We start from the raw sequence: 25,679 nt of genomic DNA, 5'->3' as shown, positions 1-25,679 counted from the left end.
TGCTTGACAACAGCCAAACAGGACAAAAAAAAAGTACACTCACGACTGACTCCTTTGTATGTCTTCAGTGATCTTTACTGCCTCCGAGTTCATGTTTTATCGGCGTTAATTTATTGATTTTTTTTTAATGCTTTTGTTTCATTTATATAGAATCTAGGGCAGAGGTGTCAAACTCATTTTTGTTTGCGGACCACATACACCCCAATTTGATCTCAAGTGGGTTGGATCAGAATATTCATTGTCCAATAAGCTATGAATAATGACAATGTCATGAGCTGTGCCCTGCAGTTCCCATGTTGGAGCTTGGATGGCCCTTTGCGCCCCTCTCGTCCCCTCTCTCTTTCTCTCTCTCTCTCTGTCTCTCTCTCTCTCACTATCTCTCTTCCCAGTAATCAGCACTACCTCAGCCGCATACCTGTTGCCTTCTTCATCACCTGCATTTAAGCCTGCCAGATCCAAGACCACTGCCAGAGTATTAACGTTCACCCGTGGTACAACGGCTCTGAACTTACACGTAAGCTACGCCAGTCCTCGCAATATTTCTGACCTCCATGTTCTTCCTTGTCCTCAGTGCACCTTCCGTGTTCCCCGCCTTGCAGACCTCTTCCACCACGCCACTGACTGCCGCACGCTCCCTGTCTCGACGACCCGCTAGTACGCCTCAAGGATCCACCTCCAACTCCCTTCACAATAAACCATTCATCACAAACTTCTTCAGCCTCCGCCTGTTTCTGGGTCCAGTTAAAATTAACACCATCTCATCGCGACAGACAATGCCATACTTGGGGTGAAAATGACAAATTACATGCACATTTGGAAAATCCAACCATCCATTGTCAACACTGCTTATCTTGGTTAGGGTCACAGGCATGCTGGAGCTTATGCCAGCTGACTTCTGGTGAAAGGCAGACTACACCCTGAACTGGTCCCCAGTCAGTCGCAGGGCATATATAGACACGGAGAACCATTCCAACTCACATTCACACGGTCACTGAGTGGGAACGGAATCCATGTTGCCCACACCAAAGTCAGGTGAGTGCACCCCAACACCATCAGTGACCATTTTGAAAATATTCACATTTATTAAATATCTTTTTACAAATTTGGCTTAAAATCGAAATTTTGAGACAAAAATGTGCAATTTCAACATTATTATGAATCTTAGTTTTCATTTACAGATGCACTTTATAGATCACAGTGCTTCTATATCCTGTATGTACCTTATATGAAACAACTTTTTAATTTACGTAAATTTCCACATCCATCTGTAAATCTGGTCAACCTCAATTTACTCATGACACCATACATACTAAAGTTGGGACTTTTCAGAATGAGGGTACAGATAACCCTCTGTTTTGCAAGTCATAAAAATACATACAACTTGTGGCAATGAAAACATAAAACGGTCCTACCAAACCTGGATGACTAAATAAACTAAAACTATCTCCGCGGGCCGGATTGGACCACCTGACCGGCCGATTCTGGCCCACAGGCTGAATGTTTGAAATCACTGATCTCGATTTTTCTCATCCATCCATCCATTTTCTGAGCCGCTTCTCATCACTAGGGTTGCGGGCGTGCTGGAGCCTATCCCAGCTATCAAAATCTGATTTCATCTCATATTAGGACTTTATTCCCTGAACATTACTTTTTTCTTGAACAAATTAATAATACTCATAACTTAACTTTGACTTTGTTCTTGTAATATTATGTTTTTAAAGTACAATTTTATTTTATCTTTTGTCTAAAAGCGTAATTAATGTGATTACAAATCATAATTTGACTTGTTTTCTTAAAACAATACAACTTTATTTTTGTAAATTATAATGATCAATGGTACAACTGTACATTTTGTAATCTTGAAAAAATACTACCTAATTCTTATAAGATGATTTTTTTTCCCCCATCATATATTATTTTTTTGTCTTGAAAATATGTAACTTTATTGTTACATTCAGACATCCATCCATTTTATGAGCTGCTTATCCTCACAAGGGTCACGGGAGTGCTGGAGCTATCATCGGGCAGGAGGCGGGGTACACCCAGAACTGGTTGCCAGGCAATCGCAGGGCACATATAAACAAACAACCATTCGCACTCACATTCACACCTAAGGGCAATTTAGTCTTCAATTAACCTAGCATGCATGTTTTTGGGATGTGGAAGGAAACCGGAGTGCCCGGAGAAAACCCACGCAGGCACGGTGAGAACATGCAAACTCCACACAGGCGGGGCCGGGGATTGAACTGTGAGGCTGACGCTCTAACCAGTCGCCCACCGTGCCTCCTTACAACAATGTCAACAATGCAAAAGATGTGGTAGAGGACCGCCTCGATTCATGGCATAGTGATTGCAGTTATTTACATTTTTTGTGTGCCTGGCATTTGCTTTTGCTTGCAGACTTCTTTATCTTATGTAATGTAATTCATAGCAGAAAAATAGATTTAACACGTCAATGTGTTCTCATGAGTGTTTAGTGGGACAATTTACATAAAAGTGAAACAGATCGAGCAAAATCCGTTGTAGAACACAGGATTAATTTCATTATTTTTCGCATTGGAAATAATGGAAATATGCATCCATCCATTTTCAATGCCGCTGGTGCTGGAGTCAGTCGTCCACCGTGTAAAAAGAAAATTGACGAACACTAGAAACATTGTGACTTAATTAACTTAATGCAACAACTGAAACAAGAAAAAGACTGCATTTTGTACTATTAAAACATTTTTGGGGAAAAAATACTTCATTTTCTCAGTATAAAATAATTCTCGTAAAATTATGACTTTTTTGTGACTTTATTCTAATTATTTTCTTGAAATAAATAACTGGAACCTTTTTGAAAAACAAAATTCTTGTAAAATCATTAATGAATTTTCTTAATACTACAATTTTACTCTTGGAAAAAAAAACGAGTACATTTTCATAACATTATGGAAGTCTCATAAAAATTATATTCTAGCATTATGACTTTTTACCATTTGAAGAAAAAAAAATCTGTGTACCTAACACTCACTTGTAGTACGGCAACACTTGTTCTCACCTCATCTCTCACCTCAAGGCTGAGCCAGATCAATTAAGGAACGCATATGAGGGAGTGAACATTGTTAGCCTTATCAGTGTAGGCAAAGGTCATGCTGATGACAGCCCACATAGCAGTGCAGCAGGCTGAAAAAAAAGGAAGCACAGCACAGTCAGCCGTTATGAAAGGTCCACAGTCAGCAACAAAACAAAACACTATGGCAGGTTCCTGTTGCCGGGGAATGAGGGGCACTGGAGTTTTACAAAGTATAAAAACAACCTAAACTGGCTCAGATTCACATTGTTGGAAGAAGAAGTTCAAGTGTGGAAAGTAGAAAACCAGTACATGTTTGTGTGACTCAACACATACATTCGTGCTTGCTCTGTCTCCCAGGTCAGTGTTAAGAGTGTGGCTGAGATACTGGGAGACAGCCAAGTACACCAAAAGCTCAGCTCAGTACAACAAGAGTATAGAGAAGAAAGCAGGAGACTGGTACTCCAAGAGATGGCAGGAGACAGGCCAGTTCACTTACAGACGTGTAGAAGATAGTAGGAAACAGGCTAGTACACTAGTAGTGTGTGGAGGAGATATACTGTAGCTGAGTGTGATTTTTGTGAAGATACAAAAAGACAAGCCAGTACACCAAGAGAGTGGATAATATACTAGGAGAAAGACCAGCACACCAAATATACCAGATGGCAGCGAAGTGAGTGTAGAAGATATACATACTTTTATTACATCTTCATAGATATTTTCCACTTACGTTCAACAGGACATTATAGGATATTATTATTATTATTATAATAATACACAGTATTTTTGTAAACATAGTCCAGGAAAGCGGCAGCACGGTAGGCGACTGGTTAGAGCATCTGCCTCACAGTTCTATGGACCGGCGTTCAATCCCCGGCCACGCCTGTGTGGAGTTTGCATGTTCTCCCCGTGCCTGCGTGGGTTTTCTCCAGGCACTCCGGTGTCCTCCCACATCCCAAAAACATGCATGGCAGGTTAATTGAAGACTCTAAATTCCCCTTAAGTGTGAATGTGAGTGCGAATGGTTGTTTGTTTATATGTGCCCTGCGATTGGCCTGCACCCAGTTCAGGGTGTACCCCGCCTCCTGCCCGATGATAGCTGGGATAGACTCCAGCACTCCTGTGAGCATTGTGAGGATAAGCGGCTCAGAATATTGTTGGTTGGTTGGTTAGTCCAGGAAAGCCAGGGTGTAGTTTTTCACGTTGCATTATGACAAATTCGCCCGTGATTATGCTAAAAAATAGTTTGGCTTTATAATCTTAGCTACACATCAAACACACATATGACGTTAAGGACATTTGAAATACTTTACATTCACATTTTGTTATAAACAATTTGATAAATACAAGATTAGATATAACAAAAGAATATATACTTTTATATCTTATATATTCCACATATAATTGGATTTTTTTTTAACTCTGTGACTTCTTTCTGTCACGTTTACAAGTCAATGTAAAAAAAATAAATTAAAATTAAAAAAAGGCAGATTCATTTTCATCATGGCACTTATATGGCCAGCATACTTTATAGCAGGGTTTCCAGACTGCGGACCAGGTGCCCAAAATAGGCATTTTTTGTGGGGGGTTTGACAATTTAAAAAAAGATACATATAAATTAATCATCACACATTTTTTGTTTCATTTTGATTCATGACTCATTTTGTCACAATAATGCAATGTTTGTCATCCTTACTTTATGTACACTATACAGGATGTTTATGTTAGGGCAATACATGATGCATTTAAGTAAGGTTGGGTCAGTTTGGGAAAAACCCTGCTTGACGGAAAAAAAGCCAAACACACAATCGCCTCTCTCTTGTTGAAGCCCCATAGGCATTGGACAACACGCACAGTAACATTACTAAAAGTACAAAGGAGGCTAAGGGCTGCACTAAAAAAACAACAATTATGCTACAAGAATAAAGTTACAATATTGCAAAAATGCATTTTTGTTTTTACTAATCACCTGAAAATAAAGTCCTATTTTTTCGAGGTAAAAGATTTAGATTTTATGAGAATTAAATTGTATTTGTTGAGAAAATAGTGAATTTAATGTTAAGAAAAAAAGGTGGTATTTTTGCAAGACTGAAAGTGGTAATCTTATTGGAATAAAGTTTAGGGGGAAAGAAACCGTACATTGATTTTTTTTCGACATAAAAAAAAAATCAAAATATCATGAGAATATAATTGTACTCTTTCAAGAAAAAAAACCAATTACTTTTACATGGATAATTTTTTTTTTCAGAAATTGTGAGAAAAATGTCAGATTTTTCTTGGCAAAATTAGTGTTTTGAGAATAAAGTAAAAAATGTTTGTTGATAAAAATATGTTTGTTCGAGGCAAATAGTAATATGATAATAAAGTCATATTCTTCTAGATAAAAATAGCTGTAATATTAAATTTATGAGAATAGTTGTATTTTTCAAGTTTTCTTTTAGAATAAATTCATATTTTTTCCTGTATGAAGTCATATTTTGTTGGAGGAAAGTGTTTATTTTACAAGACTATGAGAATAAAGTCATATTTCTGGGGAATAAAATTGTATTTTTAATATATTATTTTCAATATGAGAAAAAGAAAAAAACCTGAGGAAGTAAACTGATAATGTTACAAGAATAGTAATATTCACAAAGGAAAGAAGTCATATTTTATCTAAGAATTCACAAACTATGACCTTTTTCCTCATAACATTTCTACTGTATTTTGCAACCTTACAACTATTTTCTCATAAACTCCAACCTTAATCCCGAAGAATAGATAGTCTTTTAGTTTCATTGTGGCCCTAACACTTTGTTCAAACGAGCATGAAACAGTTACCACCACTACTGCTGAAATTTCACCACACGTTCAAGCATTTTTTTTCTTGTCTCTTTGGAGTTCTGCATGAGTATTTTGTTTTCCCTTGTGTTTGTAATTCAGTGTGACACAAAAAAAGGCGACCCGTTTGGCCCTATAGGATCATTAACGATGACAGAGAGAGATAGCTATCCACAAACTGTGGTTTTATATATATTTATACCGTATATGCCGCGGCTTCCTGAGTCAATACGGTTCAATTTTACTACTTTTTTTTTTTTTTTTTTTTACCTCTTCCGAAACGCGCTGTAAAAAATAAAGAGTGTCTCACTTGATTAAGGCACCGATAAGCCAACAAAACAGGAAATATGGTCACTTAAATAAGAGCAATAATAACATTCATAAGACCTATAAAAAATAAAAAGTGTGTCATGTGTGTCAACTTTTGGTTTTGATACAGTGCCTTGCAGGAGATAACAGTCAACATTGCTGAAGTTGAGTCGAATGAATGCAATACTACACATTTTCATTGACAAGTACATGTATCTAATGACGTGAAACTACTTGTAGACTACTTTGATAGCAAGTGCTTGACAATAAAAAAAGCCTTGCTAAGTAACAAGAGTGATGCAGCTGCGTTAAAAAAGGCCCCTCTTGTCTTGGGATGGCAAGGATGGATGACAGGATTCTTGGCGTATTCATCAAATGGCCAACCAGTGCCTGAGCTGAGAAACCGGAAAAGAAAAGAAAATGAAAAAAAGTTAGGAACGTTTGCGTGAATATTCATAAGAATGGAAGACATTTTGTACCAAAAGCTACTTACTTTAAACTGCCGTATGTTTCCCTCCGCCACCAAGTGATGTTCATGTTCGGGAGTGATGCAATAGGCTATTTTCTGAAAAACAATCACATAACATGAGCATATACAGTGAAACCTCTTGGAATTCAGGAGGCTGGTAAACCACAGGATCAAACTGTTACTATAATGTAAAATGTTAACATTCTTGATGGCGAGTGTACAAGTGTAAAATATGTTTACCACTATTACTATTGAATTATACAAATAAAACATTGTAAGTGTGAAAAGATGTTTACCAGCCTAACTGTTAAAAATGAATCCATCCATCCATCCATTTTCTGAGCCGCTTCTCCTCACGAGGGTCACGGGCGTGCTGGAGCCTATCCCAGCTATTATCAGGCAGGAGGCAGGGTACACCCTGAAATGGTTGCCAGCCAATCGCAGGGCACATACAAACAAACAACCATTTGCACTCACAGTCACACCTACGGGCAATTTAGAGTTGTCAATTAACCCGCATGTTTTTGGGATGTGGGAGGAAACCGGAGTGCCCGGAGAAAACCCACGCAGGCACGGGGAGAACATGCAAAATCCACACAGGCGGGGCCGGGGATTGAACCCCGGTCCTCAGAACTGTAGGGCAGACGCTCTATCCAGTCGGCCACCGTGCCGCCTTTTAAAAATGAATAAATATATAAATCAAGTTAACTTTGACAAAAGAAAAGTGATTTTTTGAGGGAAAAAAAGGTGTGTTGAAAGGTTCCAGGACTGGTGTCAAAAAAATATATTTCCAATCCAAACTACAAATTTTACCCCTTCAACGTGGGCCAGACAATCAACCAACTCGTCTACAAAGAGAGTTGCGGCAGGACAACTTGTGGCTGCTTCACCATCACAACCCACCCGCTCATAATGCCCTGAGCATCTAACACTTACTGGCCAAGAAGAACATCGCCGCGAGGGAGCATCCTCCCAACTCATCCAACCAGACTTTTTTGTTCCCTCTTCCCAAGCTTAAGGTGATCATCATGGGGACCTGTTTTCATGGCCGATATCAGGATAGCCCCTTATTTGACTCACCTCGTACAACAAGGAAGAACGTGAACAATTGTACTTATTTTTGAAAAATAATTTATTCTCATAATATTTTTTCATTTTGAAAAAAAATAAGACTTTTTACCATGAAAAAATGATAGCTTAATTATGACGTTTTACTTGAAAGAATAATGCCAAGAGTGTGGAGGAGATATCTAAGACCTTGCAACAGATTGTGTTAGACTTTAGAGGTTGTACTGTAATAGTAACTATGCTAAATTGTGACATAAATCATTACCACATTAATACTGTAGATTGTTTCTTATGGGGATATTTTTGGGGGGGGGGGGGGGAAATGAGGGAATTGAGGTCTAAACAAACGTCTGAAGATTTTCTTCTGATCTGAGAGGAATGCCATTAATTGTTAAGTGCAACCTTTTTGCTAGGAACTTCAAACACATCCATTATCGCGAATAGTGGACGAGCTTAAAAACTGATAGGGGGCGATGGCAAGACCTCTCGTGAGGAAATGACTCCTCTGGGAAAAGGAGAAGAAACTTTTGAGCACGGAGTGGCAACAGGAAATGCCAATGAAGATACCGGGATGCGGCGCAGTTACAACAGCTGGACGTTGACACGGAAGGGATGCAAACAACTCTCTGGCACTTTGATGATTGCCATCGTAAATTCTTGATGGCTTCTTTCCAAAAGGGATGATTATATTGGATGTAGTTTAAGAGGGGAACATCCCCTCCAGCTTCAAAGCGTAGCCATAACAGCAATTTCGCTGGATTCCATTATGTAACTTCTTTTGTAACATGATCCGTCACAAATGGCATCTATAAACATCACACTAGCACTAGCAATCCCCCCTCACATGTGTTTATTGCTATTTACCTTGATGAAATGGGTTTCACTGACCTCTCTGAAAGTTCCTGGCACGCTGCAGAACTTGTACACAGCGTAGACAGGCACAAACAGCATGGAGGACATGGCCACGCCCCATCCCAACACGTTGGACCAATGTGGAAAGACGTATTCATCATACTTGAGGCCCGACGAGGTCACAGTGCTGGCGATGACCACAAACTGCCAAGGGAAAGACAAGGAGAAAAAGAAACAAATAAATGCAGGTGTTCTTTAGAAATACTTTGAGACCTTCGCCAAGGCTGAAAGAGTTGTGACCAGTGGAATCAATGACTAAATGCTTCAAATCTCTTCCCCAATCAGCTGCCTTTGTCACACTCTTTGTAGCACAAAGGGTCACAGATTAGTTTCAAAGTGTGTTAAAGATAAAAGTCCCAACCACATGCAGAATTCCGACTAGATCCTAGGAAATGATAACCTTCTATGATGAGATTCGATAACATCTTAAATTGTATGCAATTTCAGATTTGTATAGATGCAAATGTGAAATATTTAACCAATTGCAACAATGAAAAATAAAATATTATTGGATTACCAAATTTTTATGAGCAGTCCGGGTTGATGCCTCATCATAAAGTATAGAGTATAGAAAATAAATAAACTGACTGGTTAAGTGGGCTCAGTTCCCACTCAGTGATGGTGTGAATGCAAGTGTGGATGATGTTTAGGCCTGTCACGATAATTATTACAATCAACTTAGCGTTCGATAAATAAGATGGAGATGATCGTTTTTTTCCTGGACTCGATAAATTGTCATATATACAGTGGGTAAAGTATTCAGACACCTTTAAAATGTTCACTCTTTTTTATATTGCAGCCATTAGCTAAAATCATGTAAGTTAATTTGTTTTCTCATTAATGTACACACAGCACCCCATATTGACAGAAAAAACGGAATTGTTGAAATGTTTGCAGATTTATTAAAAAGGAAAAACTGAAATATCGCACAGCCATAAGTATTCATCCCCTTTGCTGTGACACTCATATATTTAACTCGGGTGCTGTCCATTTCTTCTGATCATCCTTGAGATGGTTCTACACCTTCCTTAGAGTCCAGCTGTGTTTGATTATACGCCTTGGACTTGATTAGGAAAGCCACATACCTGTCTATATAAGACCTTACAACTCACAGTGCATGTCAGAGCAAATGAGACTCATGAGGTCAAAGGAACTGCCTGAAGAGCTCAGAATTGTGGGAAGGCAAAGATCTGGCCAAGGTTACAAAAAAAATTCTGCTGCACTTAAGGTTCCTAAGAGCACAGTGGCCTCCATAATCCTGAAATGGAAGACGATTTGAGACGATCAGAACCTTTCCTAGAGCTGGCCGTCCGGCCAAACTGAGCAATCGGGGGAGAAGAGCCTTGGTAAGAGAGGTAAAGAAGAACTCAAAGATCACTGCGGCTGAGCTCCAGAGATGCAGTCGGGAGATGGGTGAAAGTTCTAGAAAGTCAACCATCACTGCAGCCCTCCACCAGTCGGGGCTTTATGGCAGAGCGGCCCAACGGAAGCCTCTCCTCAGTGCAAGACACATAAAAGCCTGCATGGAGTTTAAAAACAACAAAAACACCTGAAGATAGTGAGAAATAAGATTCTCTGGTCTGATGAGACCAGGATAGAACTTTTTGGCCTTAATTCTAAGCGGTATGTGTGGAGAAAAACCAGGCACTGCTCATGACCTGTCCAATACAGTCCCAACAATGAAGTATGGTGGTGGCAGCATCATGCTGTGGGGGTGTTTTTCAGCTGCAGGGACAGGACGACTGGTTGCAATCTAAGGAAAGATAAATGCGGCCAAGTAAATGGATATCCTGGACGCAAACCTTCTCCAGAGTGCTCAGGACCTCAGACTGGGCAAAAGGTTCACCTTCCAACAACCTGTTTTTAGGTCAGTTAGGATTACCAAAAAAAATTTCTATTTGCTCAATGCCAGAATAATGAAAGAAGGATACAAAAATATATATATATATACTGTATAATATAGACTACACAGTCCTGGCTAAAAACTTACTCAAGTGCACCGTACATGCGTGTTTGCTCCCGTAGCGAGCCGATGGTGAGTTGGACGGCTCCACTGCGAAGTGGCCCTCTACGAGCGGCTAGGCTAGTATGTATTAGCTGCTAGTGAGCTCGAGGACCGGCGGACCGGCGTTGGCTCCTTCCAATACAGCCTTGCTCCATACGTCACACGTAGATCCGCATAACAGAGACACTTAAGGGAAAGTTAACTGTTAGCTGCTAGCCCGCGAATTAATGAGCTAGCTCAACTGCGGCAACGTCGTTTAAAACGTCAGAACCTTGCTTTGAGTTGTTGTGTCTGGGTCCCCACATAACACACACACACACATGGGAAGGTTAACGGTTTATTAACCATAAACTTCAACATGCATTTGAATTTTATTCACTCTATGGCCTGCTGCACACTGCGCAATGCAGTCAAACCCGACTGGACCGGACCATCGGAAAAAAATGACAGTTGGTGACTTACCCCCCGCACACGAAGGGACTGGCTATACGGACACCCTGTACAGCGAGCTTGTAATTAATCACATTTATAAAATCATAAAAAGATAGATGCATAGTTAAGGAAGACGCGGGCTGCTAAGGAGAGAGGATGTTCGCGAGAATAAGCGAGACTGGATATTTTAAAAGAGGCTCGCTCGCATTCGCTTCAATGTACCGAGTGCAGTACGTACGGCTCGCGCACATTTTGGCCACAAGCTTGTCTACTTCATCCCCATGAGCATTACAGATTATGAATACGCGGCACAAGGGACGTCCTGTGTCTTGTGGTCTTAAAACACAGAAATGTATTTTTAGCGTGAGTGAAAGCTTATATGCATTTTGATTGGCTGTAATCTGCAATATTGTGACTGATCAGTCACTGGCAAATAACATTTTTCAAAACCAGTGGCCGACTGATCACTCACTCATAAAAATAGTTGCCAAACCCAGCACACTGTGCAAGTTGTGATCGGCCGCGTCGCTCAAGCCTTTAGATGTGTCAGGTATCAAGTTAATGTTATCCTTTTTCTCAGTTCTTGTATTCACTTGCTGATAAGTGTTTCTGTCTTCTGCCACTGTTTCCCAGTAGTTTTAGCCTTTGAAGGACGAGGAGGCTAAATGAGTTATGAAAGCACTGAAGCTGCACTGTGTCTGCCTGTGGCAAGTTGGCCTTGTGACAGGGGCTGTAATCTTGTGTGTTGACCTGGGCATTGTCAAGGTGTTAAGTGCATTAAACAGATGTCTGGCTAGAGCCTTCCTGGTGTGTACATTAGCGTCTGCTATGGTTTGGTCCCGATGACATTCTCCATATACAACAGGAGCGTGAATCTCACATGGAATATATTTGTTTAGTGTGAGAAGCAATGACCCACTGGAGAATGGACCAAATCATCGGTCCAACTTCTTCAAAGGGATCGCTTTTCTCAGTAAAGCGCAGATCTTTTTTATCTGTTCTATACCACTTATCCTCAGAAGGGTCACGGGTGTGCTGTAGAACTAGCCCAACTGACCAGCAAGACTGGGAGAAGGGGTCACTTGTTACTCAAAAAGCAAAAAGAGAGAAAAAAAAAAAGTGAAATTGTTGTTACTAATAGTTTATAAGGCCACAGATATACTGGTCCGGCCCACTTGAGATCAAATTGGGTTGGATGAGGCCCGAGAACTAAAATGAGTTTGACACCCCTGGTTTATAGGTTTTCCTGGAGCGGTGCAGACAGGCTTGGATATGGGGTGTTTGTTGAGATTTTCGGTCATGTTGCAATTGAAGGTCCTGTAAACGCTTCAACTTCTCACCCTGGACCCCTCTTGATTCAAGACTACCCGAGGGGAGTCCCTGTCAATATTATTAATGCCACCTTTTGTGTTTCTTAAATATCCTCCCTGCCCCTTAGCAGATGTGGTGGGTAAAGCCAATTTTAAATGACAATACATTAGAAACCGAAATGGTTGGTCACTCCTGGGAAGGAATGCAAGAAAGCAACACTTAGTGAAGTGACCCATTATGAAAAAAATTAAAGTTGGCAACTCTTCGCCACAACCTGTATTGGGTTTTGACACTCCACATAATATATAGAATATACTGTACTGTATTAGCTGCGATTGGCTGGCGACCAGTTCAGGGTGTAACCCGCCTCACACCCGAAGATAGCTGGAATAGGCTTCAGCACGCCCGCGATAAGTGGTACAGAAAGTGGATGGATGGATGTACTGTATTATTTTATTGAACCATAAAAACATGGTGCAATTGCCAAAAAAGAAGCGGATTGCCACAAAGAAGGAAAGTTGGTGATAATACAGGAGGGAATGCGGATATTTTGAGAGGCTGCTGGTATTGATTGATTGCCACGTTCAATGACTACACGTGCATTTCAGCGACAGACTCCCTGCACTTTGCCTTCTAGCCATAGATACATATAAAATGATAAATATTGTTAAGTATTAGTGTAAAACACAATACATAAATACTGTGTATACTGTATTGGTACAGCCTGTTGGCGCCACTGTGCCCACTGGCCGGCTGTGTCTCGCTTATGCATACGGAAACTTTTGTTTTGTTTTTTGATTGGCAACATTGTGACACCATTCACCTGCAATTCAAATTTTGAATCACAGCAAAACCAGTGGTCAACTGTCAGCGACTCGTGAAAACTAGTTGCTGAACCCTCCACACTGTCTAACAGTTCAGTCGGTTTCGTCTGTGTCGCTCCGTGTGTGGTGGCCCTTAAGGTAGTGGTTATAGATTTTTTCCTATGCTGAATACGTTTTTCTTTTCTGGTTTTCCCAGTAAAAAAAAAAAAAAAAAAAAAAAGGTACATTTGTGTGCAATCACACCTGCATCAGAGGGCCTTGCTTGTGATCTGCATTATAAGCCAATTCTAAAAGTGCTTGGCCAGTGAAGTTATTCCACACCAAACACCATTCAACTCTCTTTAATTACGATAACAGTTTACCTGTTACAATCTCAGTAACATGTTTTTAAGTCCCACCTTCTTGCTTTCTGACCTGACTGTCAATGTATGGAACTTCTGTGACGGGTGACTCGCCAGTAGAAGAGAGAGATGTCATGTACATCCAGTCAGTAGTACTGTCACTCAATGTGTGTACAAAAACGTGATGCTTTGCAAACCCATGAATCTTGCCAAAAATATATGCATTTTAGGGTCCCGGATGACCTTGCCCAAAACCTTGGTAAATTCATGTCATTTTCATCCATCCATCCATTTTCTGAGCCGCTTCTCCTCACTAGGGTCGCGGGCGTGCTGAAGCCTATCCCAGCTCTCATCGGGCAGGAGGCGGGGTACACCCTGAACTGGTTGCCAGCCAATCGCAGGGCACATAGGAACAAAGAACCATTCGCACTCACAGTCATGCCTATGGGCAATTTAGAGTCTCCAATTCATGCATGTTTTTGGGATGTGGGGGGAAACCGGAGTGCCCGGAGAAAACCCACGCAGGCACGGGGAGAACATGCAAACTCCACACAGGCGGGGCCGGGGATTGAACCCGGGTCCTCAGAACTGTGAGGCTGACGCTCTAACCAGTCGGCCACCGTGCCGCCTCATGTCATTTTTCTCAGAATAAAATCCAAACGGAGTTATAGCATTTTGGAATACCTCTTTATATCTACTATTTTGGTTTCTTTGTATATGTCGGTGTGGAAATATTTTAAATTACTGGTCGCTTAATAGCTCTTAATATATCTATCTATTTTGGAAGTAACTTGCTCATCGCTGGCCTTAAGGGACCTTTCTCTGTGCGAAGAGAAAAGAGATTCTTCTAAAATCTTCCCTGTGGAAAGAAATACATGGAGGAGATATTATCCAACATAATAACGATAAAATGAACAACAAAGGGAAAAACCCAACACCAGATTTTTTGGGTTTTGGGGTCTGACTTTTGGAGCCCACTCTGTTCCAGGAATAGGAATTCTGAGAAATATAAAAATCATGGGTGGTACTTAAAAAACAAACAAACATTAAAGCAAAGTTGTCATACCGTTAATATCTGGACGAGTTGTTTGACTGAAAGAGGATGATGGATGTGCTCGAGATCTTTTAACATATACTACAGTGCTTTCATTATCTTTTACAAACTTTTTCATTTGACCACAAGTGAACTCGTTAGTGATATTTACACAGTGCCTTCCTATGAGTCAAGTGACTTGAACAAGCACTAACAAATGAAATGGTGGTTAAGGGGTGTGTGCAAGCCTATCCCAGTCAAGAAGCACAGTTCTTTGGATTCTGAGCATCTGAAAAGTATTAACCTCAAAAGTATGTTTTGCTTTTGTGTGTGTGTGGGTATGTGTGTATTTTTTTGCTGTGGTGCCCCCATTAAATGGAAAAATGTGAGAACCAATACAGGAAAGTAGTACACAGGTTACTGTACTGGCTGCTCAGTACCATATGGCTGAGTCGACAATAATAAGATTTAAAGCTGAATTTTTGACAGAGAATCCCAGTGAGCCAAGCTCAAATGTGGGTATACAATAGTTAATCCAATTAGAAATTTCTCATTCCTGTTCAAAATGGTAAAACGAGAAGATCTCACTGAAATGGAAAGAGTCGGTATCAAAGCATTTCATGATGCTGGATTGTCTCTGAAACTAATAGGCGGTGGCGGTCAAATTAATTTGTGAAGTACTGTATATACAATGTATATCTACATGTACACTATATACTGTACAGTATGTGTGTGTGTGTGAATACTGTGTATATATTTTCCTCACCAAAAGAAAAGCAGGGCTGACAAATTTCCAGCACAGCCTCCAGTAAAGTCCTGGCTTGAAGCCCATCATCCGCTCAATATCTTCGCTGAAGCGATCCACACCTAAAAGAAGATGATAAGTTCATCAGAATCATCTTTATTTTGCCAAGTATGTCCAAAAAACATATTTGTCTCTGGTAGTTGGAGCCGCTCTACTCCGAGCGAGCCAACTATAAAGCCAACTATATGCTCCCAAAAGACAACCCTCAAAGCCTCAAGATGTGATATGAGCTGATGTGATGGCTTTGCACATAATTTCTAATTATCATGTCCTGAAAAAATGTTGTTTTAATTTGACTTGGCTTGCCTGCCAATAAATTCAAGATAAAATTGATGACGACCAAATAGCAAGCAGCTCCAAGCTTAGTGAGGTTTCCTCAAAAAAACAAGCGCTATAATTTTTCTTAGCATTTCTGATTTAAAAAAAAAAAACAACAACAACTCATATACCATTGAGACATGCATGCTTTTCTATTCATAAATCCTCATAGCTTTGTATCATAAAGACACATTGAAAATAATTGGTCTTAAAGACAATACAAACAGGCATTTACACCATAGCCCTCTTTGGAAAGTCCAATCTCCTATTCATTATGCCACTTTTCCTTAACCTTCGTTGGAATACATCATTGGGTCAAGGAGACATATAAAGGTGCTTCCTTTCGAACACAGGAAAGACTGTACAGCTCTATCTATCTATCTATCTATCTATCTATCTATCTATCTATCTATCTATCTATCTATCTATCTATCTATCTATCTATCTATCTATCTATCTATCTATCTATCTATCTATCTATCTATCTATCTATCTAATTCGACTCCACTTTTCCTAAGTGATGTCATCACGCGATGGCGAGTATCGCTGTCATCTCGAGCTTGTGGACTTTACCTGCAAAATATTTGATTAATAATAAATTACAATGGCTTTCACCAGAAGATGTAAGCACAGAGCAACCAAAATTAAAATATTTGATATGGATAGGCTTCATTCGTGTCTGAATATTTATATCATATCCATCCATGCATCCATTAAAAAAAAAAAATAATAATAAAAATAAAATATATATATATATATATATATATATGGCCAAAAATATTGACACCCCTGTATAGGTAAAATAAAAGTAATATCCATCCATCTATTTTCTGAGCCGCTTCTCCTCACTACGGTCGTGCTGGAGCCTATCCCAGCTGTCATCGGGCAGGAGGCGGGGTACACCCTGAACTGGTTGCCAGCCAATCGCAGGGCACATAGGAACAAACAACCATTCGCAACCTACGGGCAATTTAGAGTCTCCAATTCATGCATGTTTTTGGGACGTGGGAGGAAACCGGAGTACCCGGAGAAAACCCACGCAGGCACGGGGAGAACAGAGAACATGCAAACTCCACACAGCCGGGGCCGGGGATTGAACCCAGGTCCTCAGAACTGTGAGGCTGACGCTCTAACCAGTCGGCCACCGTGCCGCCCTAAAAGTAATACACGAAATACTTTACCCAATAAAAGCAAGAAAAGTAAGCAAACCCAATGCCACCGACACACAAAAACAGATGCACACAAAGACACAGAAATTCCCCTCACCCCCTTATATATATATATATATATATATATATATATATATAGTATATATATAGTATATATATTTACTTTTTAATGAATCATTTATCATTTACTTTATTTTTTGTTCTTAACACTACGATTTTAACTTTGCTTTTAACTATTTTATTGACATGTCATCTTTTAACAATTTATTTATCCATCCATCCATCCATTTTCTGAGCCGCTTCTCCTCACTAGGGTCACAGGCGTGCTGGAGCCTATCCCAGCTATCATCGGGCAGGAGGCGGGGTACACCCTGAACCGGTTGCCAGCCAATCGCAGGGCACATACAAACAAACAACCATTCGCACTCACATTCACACCGACAGGCAATTTCGAGTCCCCAATTAATGCATGTTTTTGGGATGTGGGAGGAAACCGGAGTGCCCGGAGAAACCCACGCAGGCATGGGGAGAACATGCAAACTCCACACAGGCAGGACCAGGGATTGAATCCCGCTCCTCAGCACTGTAAGGCAGACGCTCTAACCAGTCGGCCACCATGCCGCCAATTTATTTATTTATTATCTTATGTTATATAATATTATTATTTTAAATGGTATAATTTTTATATTAGGCGGAACGGTGGACGACTAGTTAACACGTCCGCCTCACAGTTCTGCTATGTGTGAAAGAAGGTGAAGGGGTGAGGGGAATTTCTGTGTCTTTGTGTGCATCTGTTTTTGTGTGTCGGTGGCATTGGGTTTGCTTACTTTCCTTGCTTTTATTGGGTAAAGTATTTCGTGCTGCATTTTAATGTAAGTAAAGTGTTTTCGAAATACAGTCTGATTGATTGATTGAAAAGGACAAAATGCTTGTTGTTGTTTCCACAGACACTGGCGGTTGAGTTTTCCGTCGTTCCGTTTCAATTAACAAGACGGATGACGCAGTGAGGTTGTTCCTATAGGCAGAGACATGGCATAATAGAATTCCATACCGTAAAACCACGACACGCCGATGGCTTCGATCAGCACTGCAAAGAGAATGGATGTCCCGGCAGCGTACTTGTCCAACAGAGTCAGCACGTAGATTCCGCCCTAAAGAGGCAAGGGAATTTCTTGTGTTTTTGGTTTTTTTTGGCAAATAAATAAAAACAAAAATGGTGCACTCAATTTTCTCCCTTTAATGATCTAATTATTCACCAGTGGAAACGCAAGTCCTCAGTGGTGCATGGCAGCGGTCATTTTTGTGAGTGGTCTCTTTGACTCATATCTTGGATTCCAAACCTCATGTGACGGAAGAAGCAGGCGGAGGACATTAGTTCACTTTTCTAATCATTAGACTGATTTCTTTAACAAAGTCCAAACAATTAATTTTGCTACCATTGGGAAGCTTGAAAAAGTGGGGGAAAAATAGATCTTGTGTCCTGATGCCTTTTTCATTAAATTCTAATCGGTTAACCGGAGTTCTCCTTTGATTGCTCCGAGCGCCTTTGACGTTTAAAGGCATCATGAGATATGACTAGATCCTTTGAGGCAGCGACGACACGCTGTTTGTTTGTATTCTAACAACGATAAGTGTATGATGTCAGCAGACCTACATGGGTTAACTGATGACAGATGGGTGAATGTTGATATTTTTAATTTAAGGTTCTGATGACCAAAAAAAAAAAAAAAATTCATTTCGGCCGCTTACACAATACAAACAGACATCGTTACTGTATATCCAAATAGGGGTAAAATATGGGGGTTTCAAGTCAAGGTTAGGGTTTTAAAGTAGGGTTTCAATTTAGAACATCCAGCCTGCGCTCAGGTTTCAAGACAGGGTGTTACAATTTAGTGTTTGAAGACAGGCTTGAGGTTTCAAACTACAGTTCGGGTTTCAAATTAGGGTTTCAAACTCGGTTAGGGTTTCAAGCCAGGTATAAGGTTTCATATTTGGCTTTCCAACCTGTGTTTGGGTTTCAAGCCAGGGTTAGAATTTCAAGGTACGGTTTCAACACTTAGAATTTTAGGATTAGGATTTCCAAGGTTTCAACACATCATTATGGTTTTGAAGTAGGGTTTCAAAACAGGATTAGGGTTGCATATTAGGGTTTCAAGACAGGGTTAGGGTTTCAAATTAGGGTTACAAGACAGGGTTAGAGTTTCAGGTTAGGCCTCGGTTAGGATTTTAAACCTCATTTGGGGTTTTGAAGTCATTGTGAGTGTTTCAAATTACAATTTAAAGCCAAGGTGAGGATGTCAAATAGGGGTTTCTAGATGGGATTAGGGTTTCTGGTCAGGGAATTTTAATCAGGTTGTCAAGACAGGGTCAAGGTTTCAAATTAGGATTCTGAATTGAAACCTCAGGAGAGTTTGACTTGCAGTTCCACTGTAAGGTGACATAACAGCAAGGATAAAGCTTGTTATAAAAGCAGGACAAGCACTTGTTCATTTAGGTATTGAAGGGCAGAGAATGGGTGAACATTGTGATACTCACATTAGTAACACAGAGCAGTGCAAACAGGAAGGTGCCAAAGGCTGTGGCGAAGGTGAACAGCTTCCTGTTTCTCTTGAGGATCTTGAAGTCGTCCGTCAGGCCTGTGAGGACGGCCTCCATGCCGCCCATCTGACGGACAAAACAGACAAGAGATTTATTGCTTCACTGCTTTGACACAAACATAATCCACTAATTGTGTTTTTCCCAGGCTAAAGGTAGGGACACAAAACAGATCCTGGGTCAGTTTTTATTGGGTAAAAAAAGAAAAGAAAACGCTATAAGCAATTTTATTTAAAAGGTGATACCGTTTATTTTTATTTGTTTGTTTTTATATAAAAAAATCTTAAAGCAATAGCTAAGAGCATTTGTATTTTTTAATTGTTTTAGTTTTAAAAAGATAAAAAATACCATATAGCATTGTATACATTATTTTTAGTTCATTATTTTTTAAAATAATGACATAAATATTGAAATACAAATAATGTATGGAATGATGTAAGGTGTTTTTTGAACTTGAAATAAAACTAATGGATAAAGTGCTAAATGTTTCTCATAAAACTAATAAATAAAAAATAAAAGTTATTTCTTGATTCTTTTATAAATACAGTATATAAAAAACATTTAAGGTTTTCCATCCATCCATTTTCTGAGCCGCTTCTCCACACTAGGGTCGCGGGCGTGCTGGAGCCTATCCCAGCTGTCATCGGGCAGGAGGCGGGGTACACCCTGAACTGGTTGCCAGCCAATCGCAGGGAACATACAAACAAACAACCATTCGCACTCATGGTCACACCTACGGGCAATTTAGAGTCTCCAATTAATGCATGTTTTTGGGATGTGGGAGGAAAGCGGAGTGCCTAGAGAAAACCCACGCAGGCACGGGGAGAACATGCAAACTCCACACAGGCGGGGCCGGGGATTGAACCCGGGTCTTCAGAACTGTGAGGCTGACGCTCTAACCAGTCGTCCACCGTGCCGCCGCCTTATTTAAGGTTTTTTTTATTTTTATTTTTATTCCAGCAGGCTAGTTTTTTTTTATTGTAACATATGGAGATCTGCTGAATGTCATTAAGGCAAGTGATCATGACACTATCAACAGTGTTTCAACAGATATCAAGAGTGTACTAATGTTTTTTTCTTGATTAGCTGGGATAGGCTCCAGCACGCCCGCAACCCTTGTGAGGATAAAGCGGTACGGAAAATGGATGAATGGGTGGGTCCAGACATTGACAACCAATTCCACCCAACTGTTTAACGTATTAAAGATCATTTACTCGACTAATCAATTGTTATGCCCATCCCAATTGTTAGTCCAAATATGACATTTAAATGACGAATTGATTATCTCAAATGTGTTTCCCCTTCTACTTTGTGCCAGTTTTGAGTCCTTGTATAGTAAACAAGATATGATTCCTTCCAAATAATCTTCAATAGTAAATAGTAAATATGACAATTATCTCGCTTGATATTAAACAAAAATCAAAGGCTTTTACACTCTTTTTAGTAACTTAGCATCCTCTGTTAACTACAGTAAAGACATGACATTTCGTTGTTTACACACAATGAATTGGTTTGTGCAGCGACGTTAGAATACGTCGTCACACAGCACAGGAAAACATGCTCAGTTATCAACAAACATACTGTTTTTCATTTGATTGTTGGCCTAGAATAGTGTTTAAAACAAATCCATCCATCCATCCATTTTCTTTACCACTTATCCTCACTAGGGTCGCGGGCTGCTGGAGCTATCTTCGGGCGGGGTACACCCTGTCTTCGGGCGCGAGGCGGGGTACACGCTGAACCGGTCGCCAGCCAATTGCAGGGCACATAGAAACAAACAACCATTGCTTCTCACATACACTCCTACGGGCAATTTAGAGTCTTCAGTCAACCTACCACTCATGTTTTTGGGATGTGGGAGGAAACCGGAGTGGCCGGAGAAAACCCACCCAGGCATGGGCAGAACATGCAAACTCCACACAGGCGGGGCCGGGATTTGAACCCAAGTCCCCAAATGTAATTATGAGTAACTCCGTTCGCGTAGGTTGGTGATTGGACTGCAGTGATTTGCACACAAATTTGCAGTACATTGCTGCCATAGGAACGGAACTCTGTCGTAAACTGAGGACACCCGTACACATTTGCATCCATAGTTTACTTTTGAATCCTTGATGTTTGAGTAATCAGTTTAGACTGACCGAACTGTCGATGCCGAGAGTCAGCAGCATGATGAAGAACATAATAGCCCAAAACGTTGAGCCCGGAAGGGTAGAAATGGCCTCTGGGTAGATGATGAACACCAATCCTGCCCCTGTGTGTCCAAAAACAAACATGTCAAGACATGGGTCTCTATTTTCATGACTGGCGTGAATCCGGCATGGCGCATGGCATAACTCTGTGCGGAGGCGGGTTAGACCCGGTGTTGTTTGGTTTCATGGACCAGTGCACCCCCGCCATATTTAAAAGAGTGACGTCTGCGCTGCTGTCGGCGTAATCACAGCCGACTTCAAACCTGTCCAATCAAAGCTGCTCTTCTCATTGCTTTTAAATGTGGCGCATGAGGAGCACACTGACAGACTTTGACATGGCAGAAGAAGAAACTGATTTGCTCGAGTTCGGGAGGTCGAAGCGCGTAAAGTACAGTTTGCAGCAAGCAGACCTCCACGGGCGGATGCTGTGAAGTCGGCTTAGGAGGAGATCACAGATCTGCGCCATGAATTGGCCACGTGGAGACTGACTCCCACCCCAATCATTCGTCAAAATACGCCTATTTTCTTTCTCAAACTGATGTTTGGGGTCTGCAAATCATAACTTAAAAGAATTAGCGACAGTTTGTCGTCAATCCATCCATTTTCTGAGCCGTTTATCCTCACTAGGGTCGCGGGAGTGCTGGAGCCTATCCCAACTATCTTCGGGCAGGAGGCGGGGTACACCCTGTACTGGTTGCCAGCCAATCGCAGGGCACACATAAACAACCATTCGCACTCACATTCACACCTACAGGCAATTTAGAGTCTACAATCAACCTACCACGCATGTTTTTGGGACGTGGGAGGAAACCAGAGTGCCCGGAGAAAACCCACGCAGAGAACATGCAAACTCCACACAGGCGGGGCCGGGGATTGAACCCCGGTCCTCAGAACTGTGAGGCAGACGCTCTAACCTGTCGTTCACCGTGCCGCACAGTTTGTCGTATAATCTTTAAAAATAATTGACCTATATATGGGGCCTGGCACGCCAATAAAACTAACATATGAAAACAATTACTCCTCCCTACTTAACTTTGGGCGATTTAAAAACTTTGAAAGGATTGTAAGGTGTCACATATTTATGATATCCCTGCAAGCGTGCATCATTAGACGACATATACAGTAATGCCTCGTTTTTTGCGGAGGTTAGGTTCCAGACCATCCCCGCAATAGGTCAACTCCACCAAGTAGCATGCATGCGCTGATGTAATGCTGTTTTTTTTTTTTTTTAATTTCGTGTCGAGACAGTCCATGCTTAAAAAATCTTAACGTTGCTTAATGTCACAAAATCGCGACCAATCGTCACCAAAATCTATATGGACAGCTCTTATTATGTCCTCTTCCCCATCTGAAAATATCAGAAAGAAATCCCTAATATTTTGGATTCTAATGACGTTAAACGTTTTCCTCTCCATATGCGCTCACCATACAGATCAAGCCTTACGTCACTTAATGTCACAAAACTGCGACAAATTGTCACCAAAATTTATGCGGACATCTATACCTATGCCCACTTCAACCTCTGAATATATCAGAATCCAGTCCCTAATATTTTTTTATTTTATGGACATTAAGCATTTCCTCCCATTCGGCCACTCACGATACAGAAAAAGCTTAATGTCGCTTAATGATACAAAACTGCCACCAATCGTCACCAAAATTTATATGGACATCTTTAATTATGCTTCCTTCCCCATCTGAAAATATAAGAACAAAATCCCCAATATTTTGGATTTTATATCAATATGGCCCCGTGAGGGTATTTGACAATTTCTTTTTGGGGGTGGGGGGGTGGAAATGCACGAAAAATTATGGAACATGTTAGACTGATTTTTTCTTGTTGTTGCAAATTTAATGTTTTAGGCTAGGAAGCGTGTATTTTAGGTGGGCTAGAGAGCAGGCTGGAGGGCCGGAACACCTGGCCGAGTGCCCTCCTCAGCTCGACACTGCCCTCCCCTCACTGTCAGGTGTAGGATGCATTAAAAACTGGAGGACCGGCAGGGCAGAGAAGGGGGGTGACAATCCGAGTGGACCATGTTCTGCACCTCCATTGCTGAGGCGGCCGACCGGAGCTGTGGCCGTAAGGTGGTCGGTGCCTGTCGTGGCGGCAATCCCCGAACCCGTTGGTGAACACCAAAGGTGAGGGATGCCGTCAAGCTGAAGAAGGAGTCCTATCGGGCCATTTTGGCATGTGGGACTCCTGAGGCAGTTGATGGGTACCGGCTGGCCAAGCGGAATGCAGCTTTGGTGGTCGCTGAAGCAAAAACTCGGGTATGGGAGGAGTTCGGTGAGGCCATGGAGAAAGATTTACGGATGGCTTCGAGGAAAATCTGGTCCACCATCCGGCGTCTCAGGAGGGGAAAGCAGTGCACCATCAACACTGTGTATAGTGGGGATGGGGCACTGCTGACCTCGACTCGGGACGTTGTGAGCCGGTGGGGAGAATACTTCGAAGACCTCCTCAATTCCACGGACACGCCTTCCCATGAGGAAGCATAGTCTGGGTTCTCTGAGGCGTGCTCTCCAATCTCTAGGATTGAGGACACCGAAGTGGTTAAAAAGCTCCTCGGTGGCAAGGCACCGGGGGTGGATGAGATTCGCCCAGAGTTCCTAAAGGCTCTGGATGTTGTGGGGCTGTCCAGGTTGACACGCCTCTGCAACATCGCGTGGACATCGGGGACAGACATCTTGGATTGGCAGACTGGGGTGGTGGTCCCCCTTTTTAAGAAGGGGGACCGGAGGGTGTGTTCCAACTACAGGGGGATCACACTCCTCAGCCTCCCTGGTAAGGTCTATTCAGGGGTGCTGGAGAGGAGGGTCCGTCGGGAAGTTGAATTTCAGATTCAGGAGGAGCAGTGTGGTTTTCATCCTGGCCGTGGAACAGTGGACCAGCTCTTCACCCTTGGCAGGGTCCTCGAGGGTGCATGGGAGTTCGCCCAACTAGTCTACATGTGTTTTGTGGACTTGGAGAAGGCGTTTGACCGTGTCCCTCGGGGGGGGTGCTTTGGGGGTATGGGGTACCGAAACCCCTGATACGGGCTGTTCGGTCCCTGTACGAGCGGAGTCAGAGTTTGGTCCGCATATCCGGCAGTAAGTCGGACTCGTTTCCAGTGAGGGTTGGACTCCACCAAAGCTTCCCTTTGTCACCGATTCTGTTCATAACTTTTATGGACAGAATTTCAAGGCGCAGCCGAGGCGTAGAGGGGGTCCGGTTTGGTGGCCTCAGTATTGCATCACTGCTTTTTGCAGATGATGTGGTTCTGTTGGCTTCATCAAGCCGTGATCTCTAACTCTCACTGGAGCAGTTCACAGCTGAGTGTGAAGCAGCTGGGATGAGAATCAGCACCTCCAAATCTGAAACCATGGTCCTCAGTCGGAAAAGGGTGGCGTGACCTCTCCAGGTCGGGGAAGAGATCCTGCCCCAAGTGGAGGAGTTCAAGTATCATGGGGTCTTGTTGACAAGTGAGGGAAGAATGGAACGGGAGATCGACAGGCGGATCGGTGCAGCGTCTCCAGTGATGCAGATTTTGTATCGCTCCGTTATGGTAAAGAAGGAGCTAAGCCAAAAGGCGAAGCTCTCGATTTACCGGTCGATCTACGTTCCTACCCTCACCTATGGTCACAAGCTGTGGGTCGTGACAGAAAGAACAAGATCCCGGATACAAGCGCCCGAAATGAGTTTCCTCCGCAGGGTGTCCGGGCTCTCCCTTAGAGATAGGGTGAGAAGCTCGGTTATCCGGGAAGATCTCAGAGTAGAGCCGCTGCTCCTCCACATCGAGAGGAGCCAGATGAGGTGGCTGGGTGAGGTGTTCCGGGCACGTCCCACCGGTAGCAGAACCCGGGGACGACCCAGGACACGCTGGAGAGACTATGTCCTTCGGCTGGCCTGGGAATGCCTCGGGATCCCCCCTGGAAGAGCTGGATGAAGTGGCTAGGGAGAGGGAAGTCTGGGCGTCCCTGCTAAAGCTACTGCCCCCGCGACCCGACCTCGGATAAGCGGTAGAAAATGGATGGATGGATGGATGGA

General features: G+C 42.0%; 1 protein-coding gene across 2 annotated transcripts in view; it reads right to left on the bottom strand.

Moving 5' to 3' along the window:
- Positions 1 to 3,726: 3,726 nt before the first annotated feature.
- slc6a2 (solute carrier family 6 member 2) overlaps positions 3,727 to 25,679 on the bottom strand; it is a 67,975-nt gene continuing 46,022 nt past the window's right edge. For both annotated transcript variants that reach the window (XM_061765603.1, XM_061765604.1), the window contains 7 exons: positions 21,602 to 21,714; positions 19,404 to 19,532; positions 17,920 to 18,019; positions 15,343 to 15,443; positions 8,607 to 8,774; positions 6,675 to 6,746; positions 3,727 to 6,576 (listed from right to left, as the gene is read on the bottom strand). In XM_061765603.1, the coding sequence (XP_061621587.1) occupies positions 6,553 to 6,576; positions 6,675 to 6,746; positions 8,607 to 8,774; positions 15,343 to 15,443; positions 17,920 to 18,019; positions 19,404 to 19,532; positions 21,602 to 21,714 (707 nt within the window). In that variant the 3' untranslated portion in view covers positions 3,727 to 6,552. The remainder of the gene's footprint in view (positions 6,577 to 6,674; positions 6,747 to 8,606; positions 8,775 to 15,342; positions 15,444 to 17,919; positions 18,020 to 19,403; positions 19,533 to 21,601; positions 21,715 to 25,679) is intronic.

The sequence above is a fragment of the Phyllopteryx taeniolatus genome, chromosome 2 (assembly GCF_024500385.1).
Source record: "Phyllopteryx taeniolatus isolate TA_2022b chromosome 2, UOR_Ptae_1.2, whole genome shotgun sequence".
NCBI classification, from domain to species: domain Eukaryota; kingdom Metazoa; phylum Chordata; class Actinopteri; order Syngnathiformes; family Syngnathidae; genus Phyllopteryx; species Phyllopteryx taeniolatus.
This window is presented reverse-complemented; position numbering and strand designations above follow the sequence as displayed.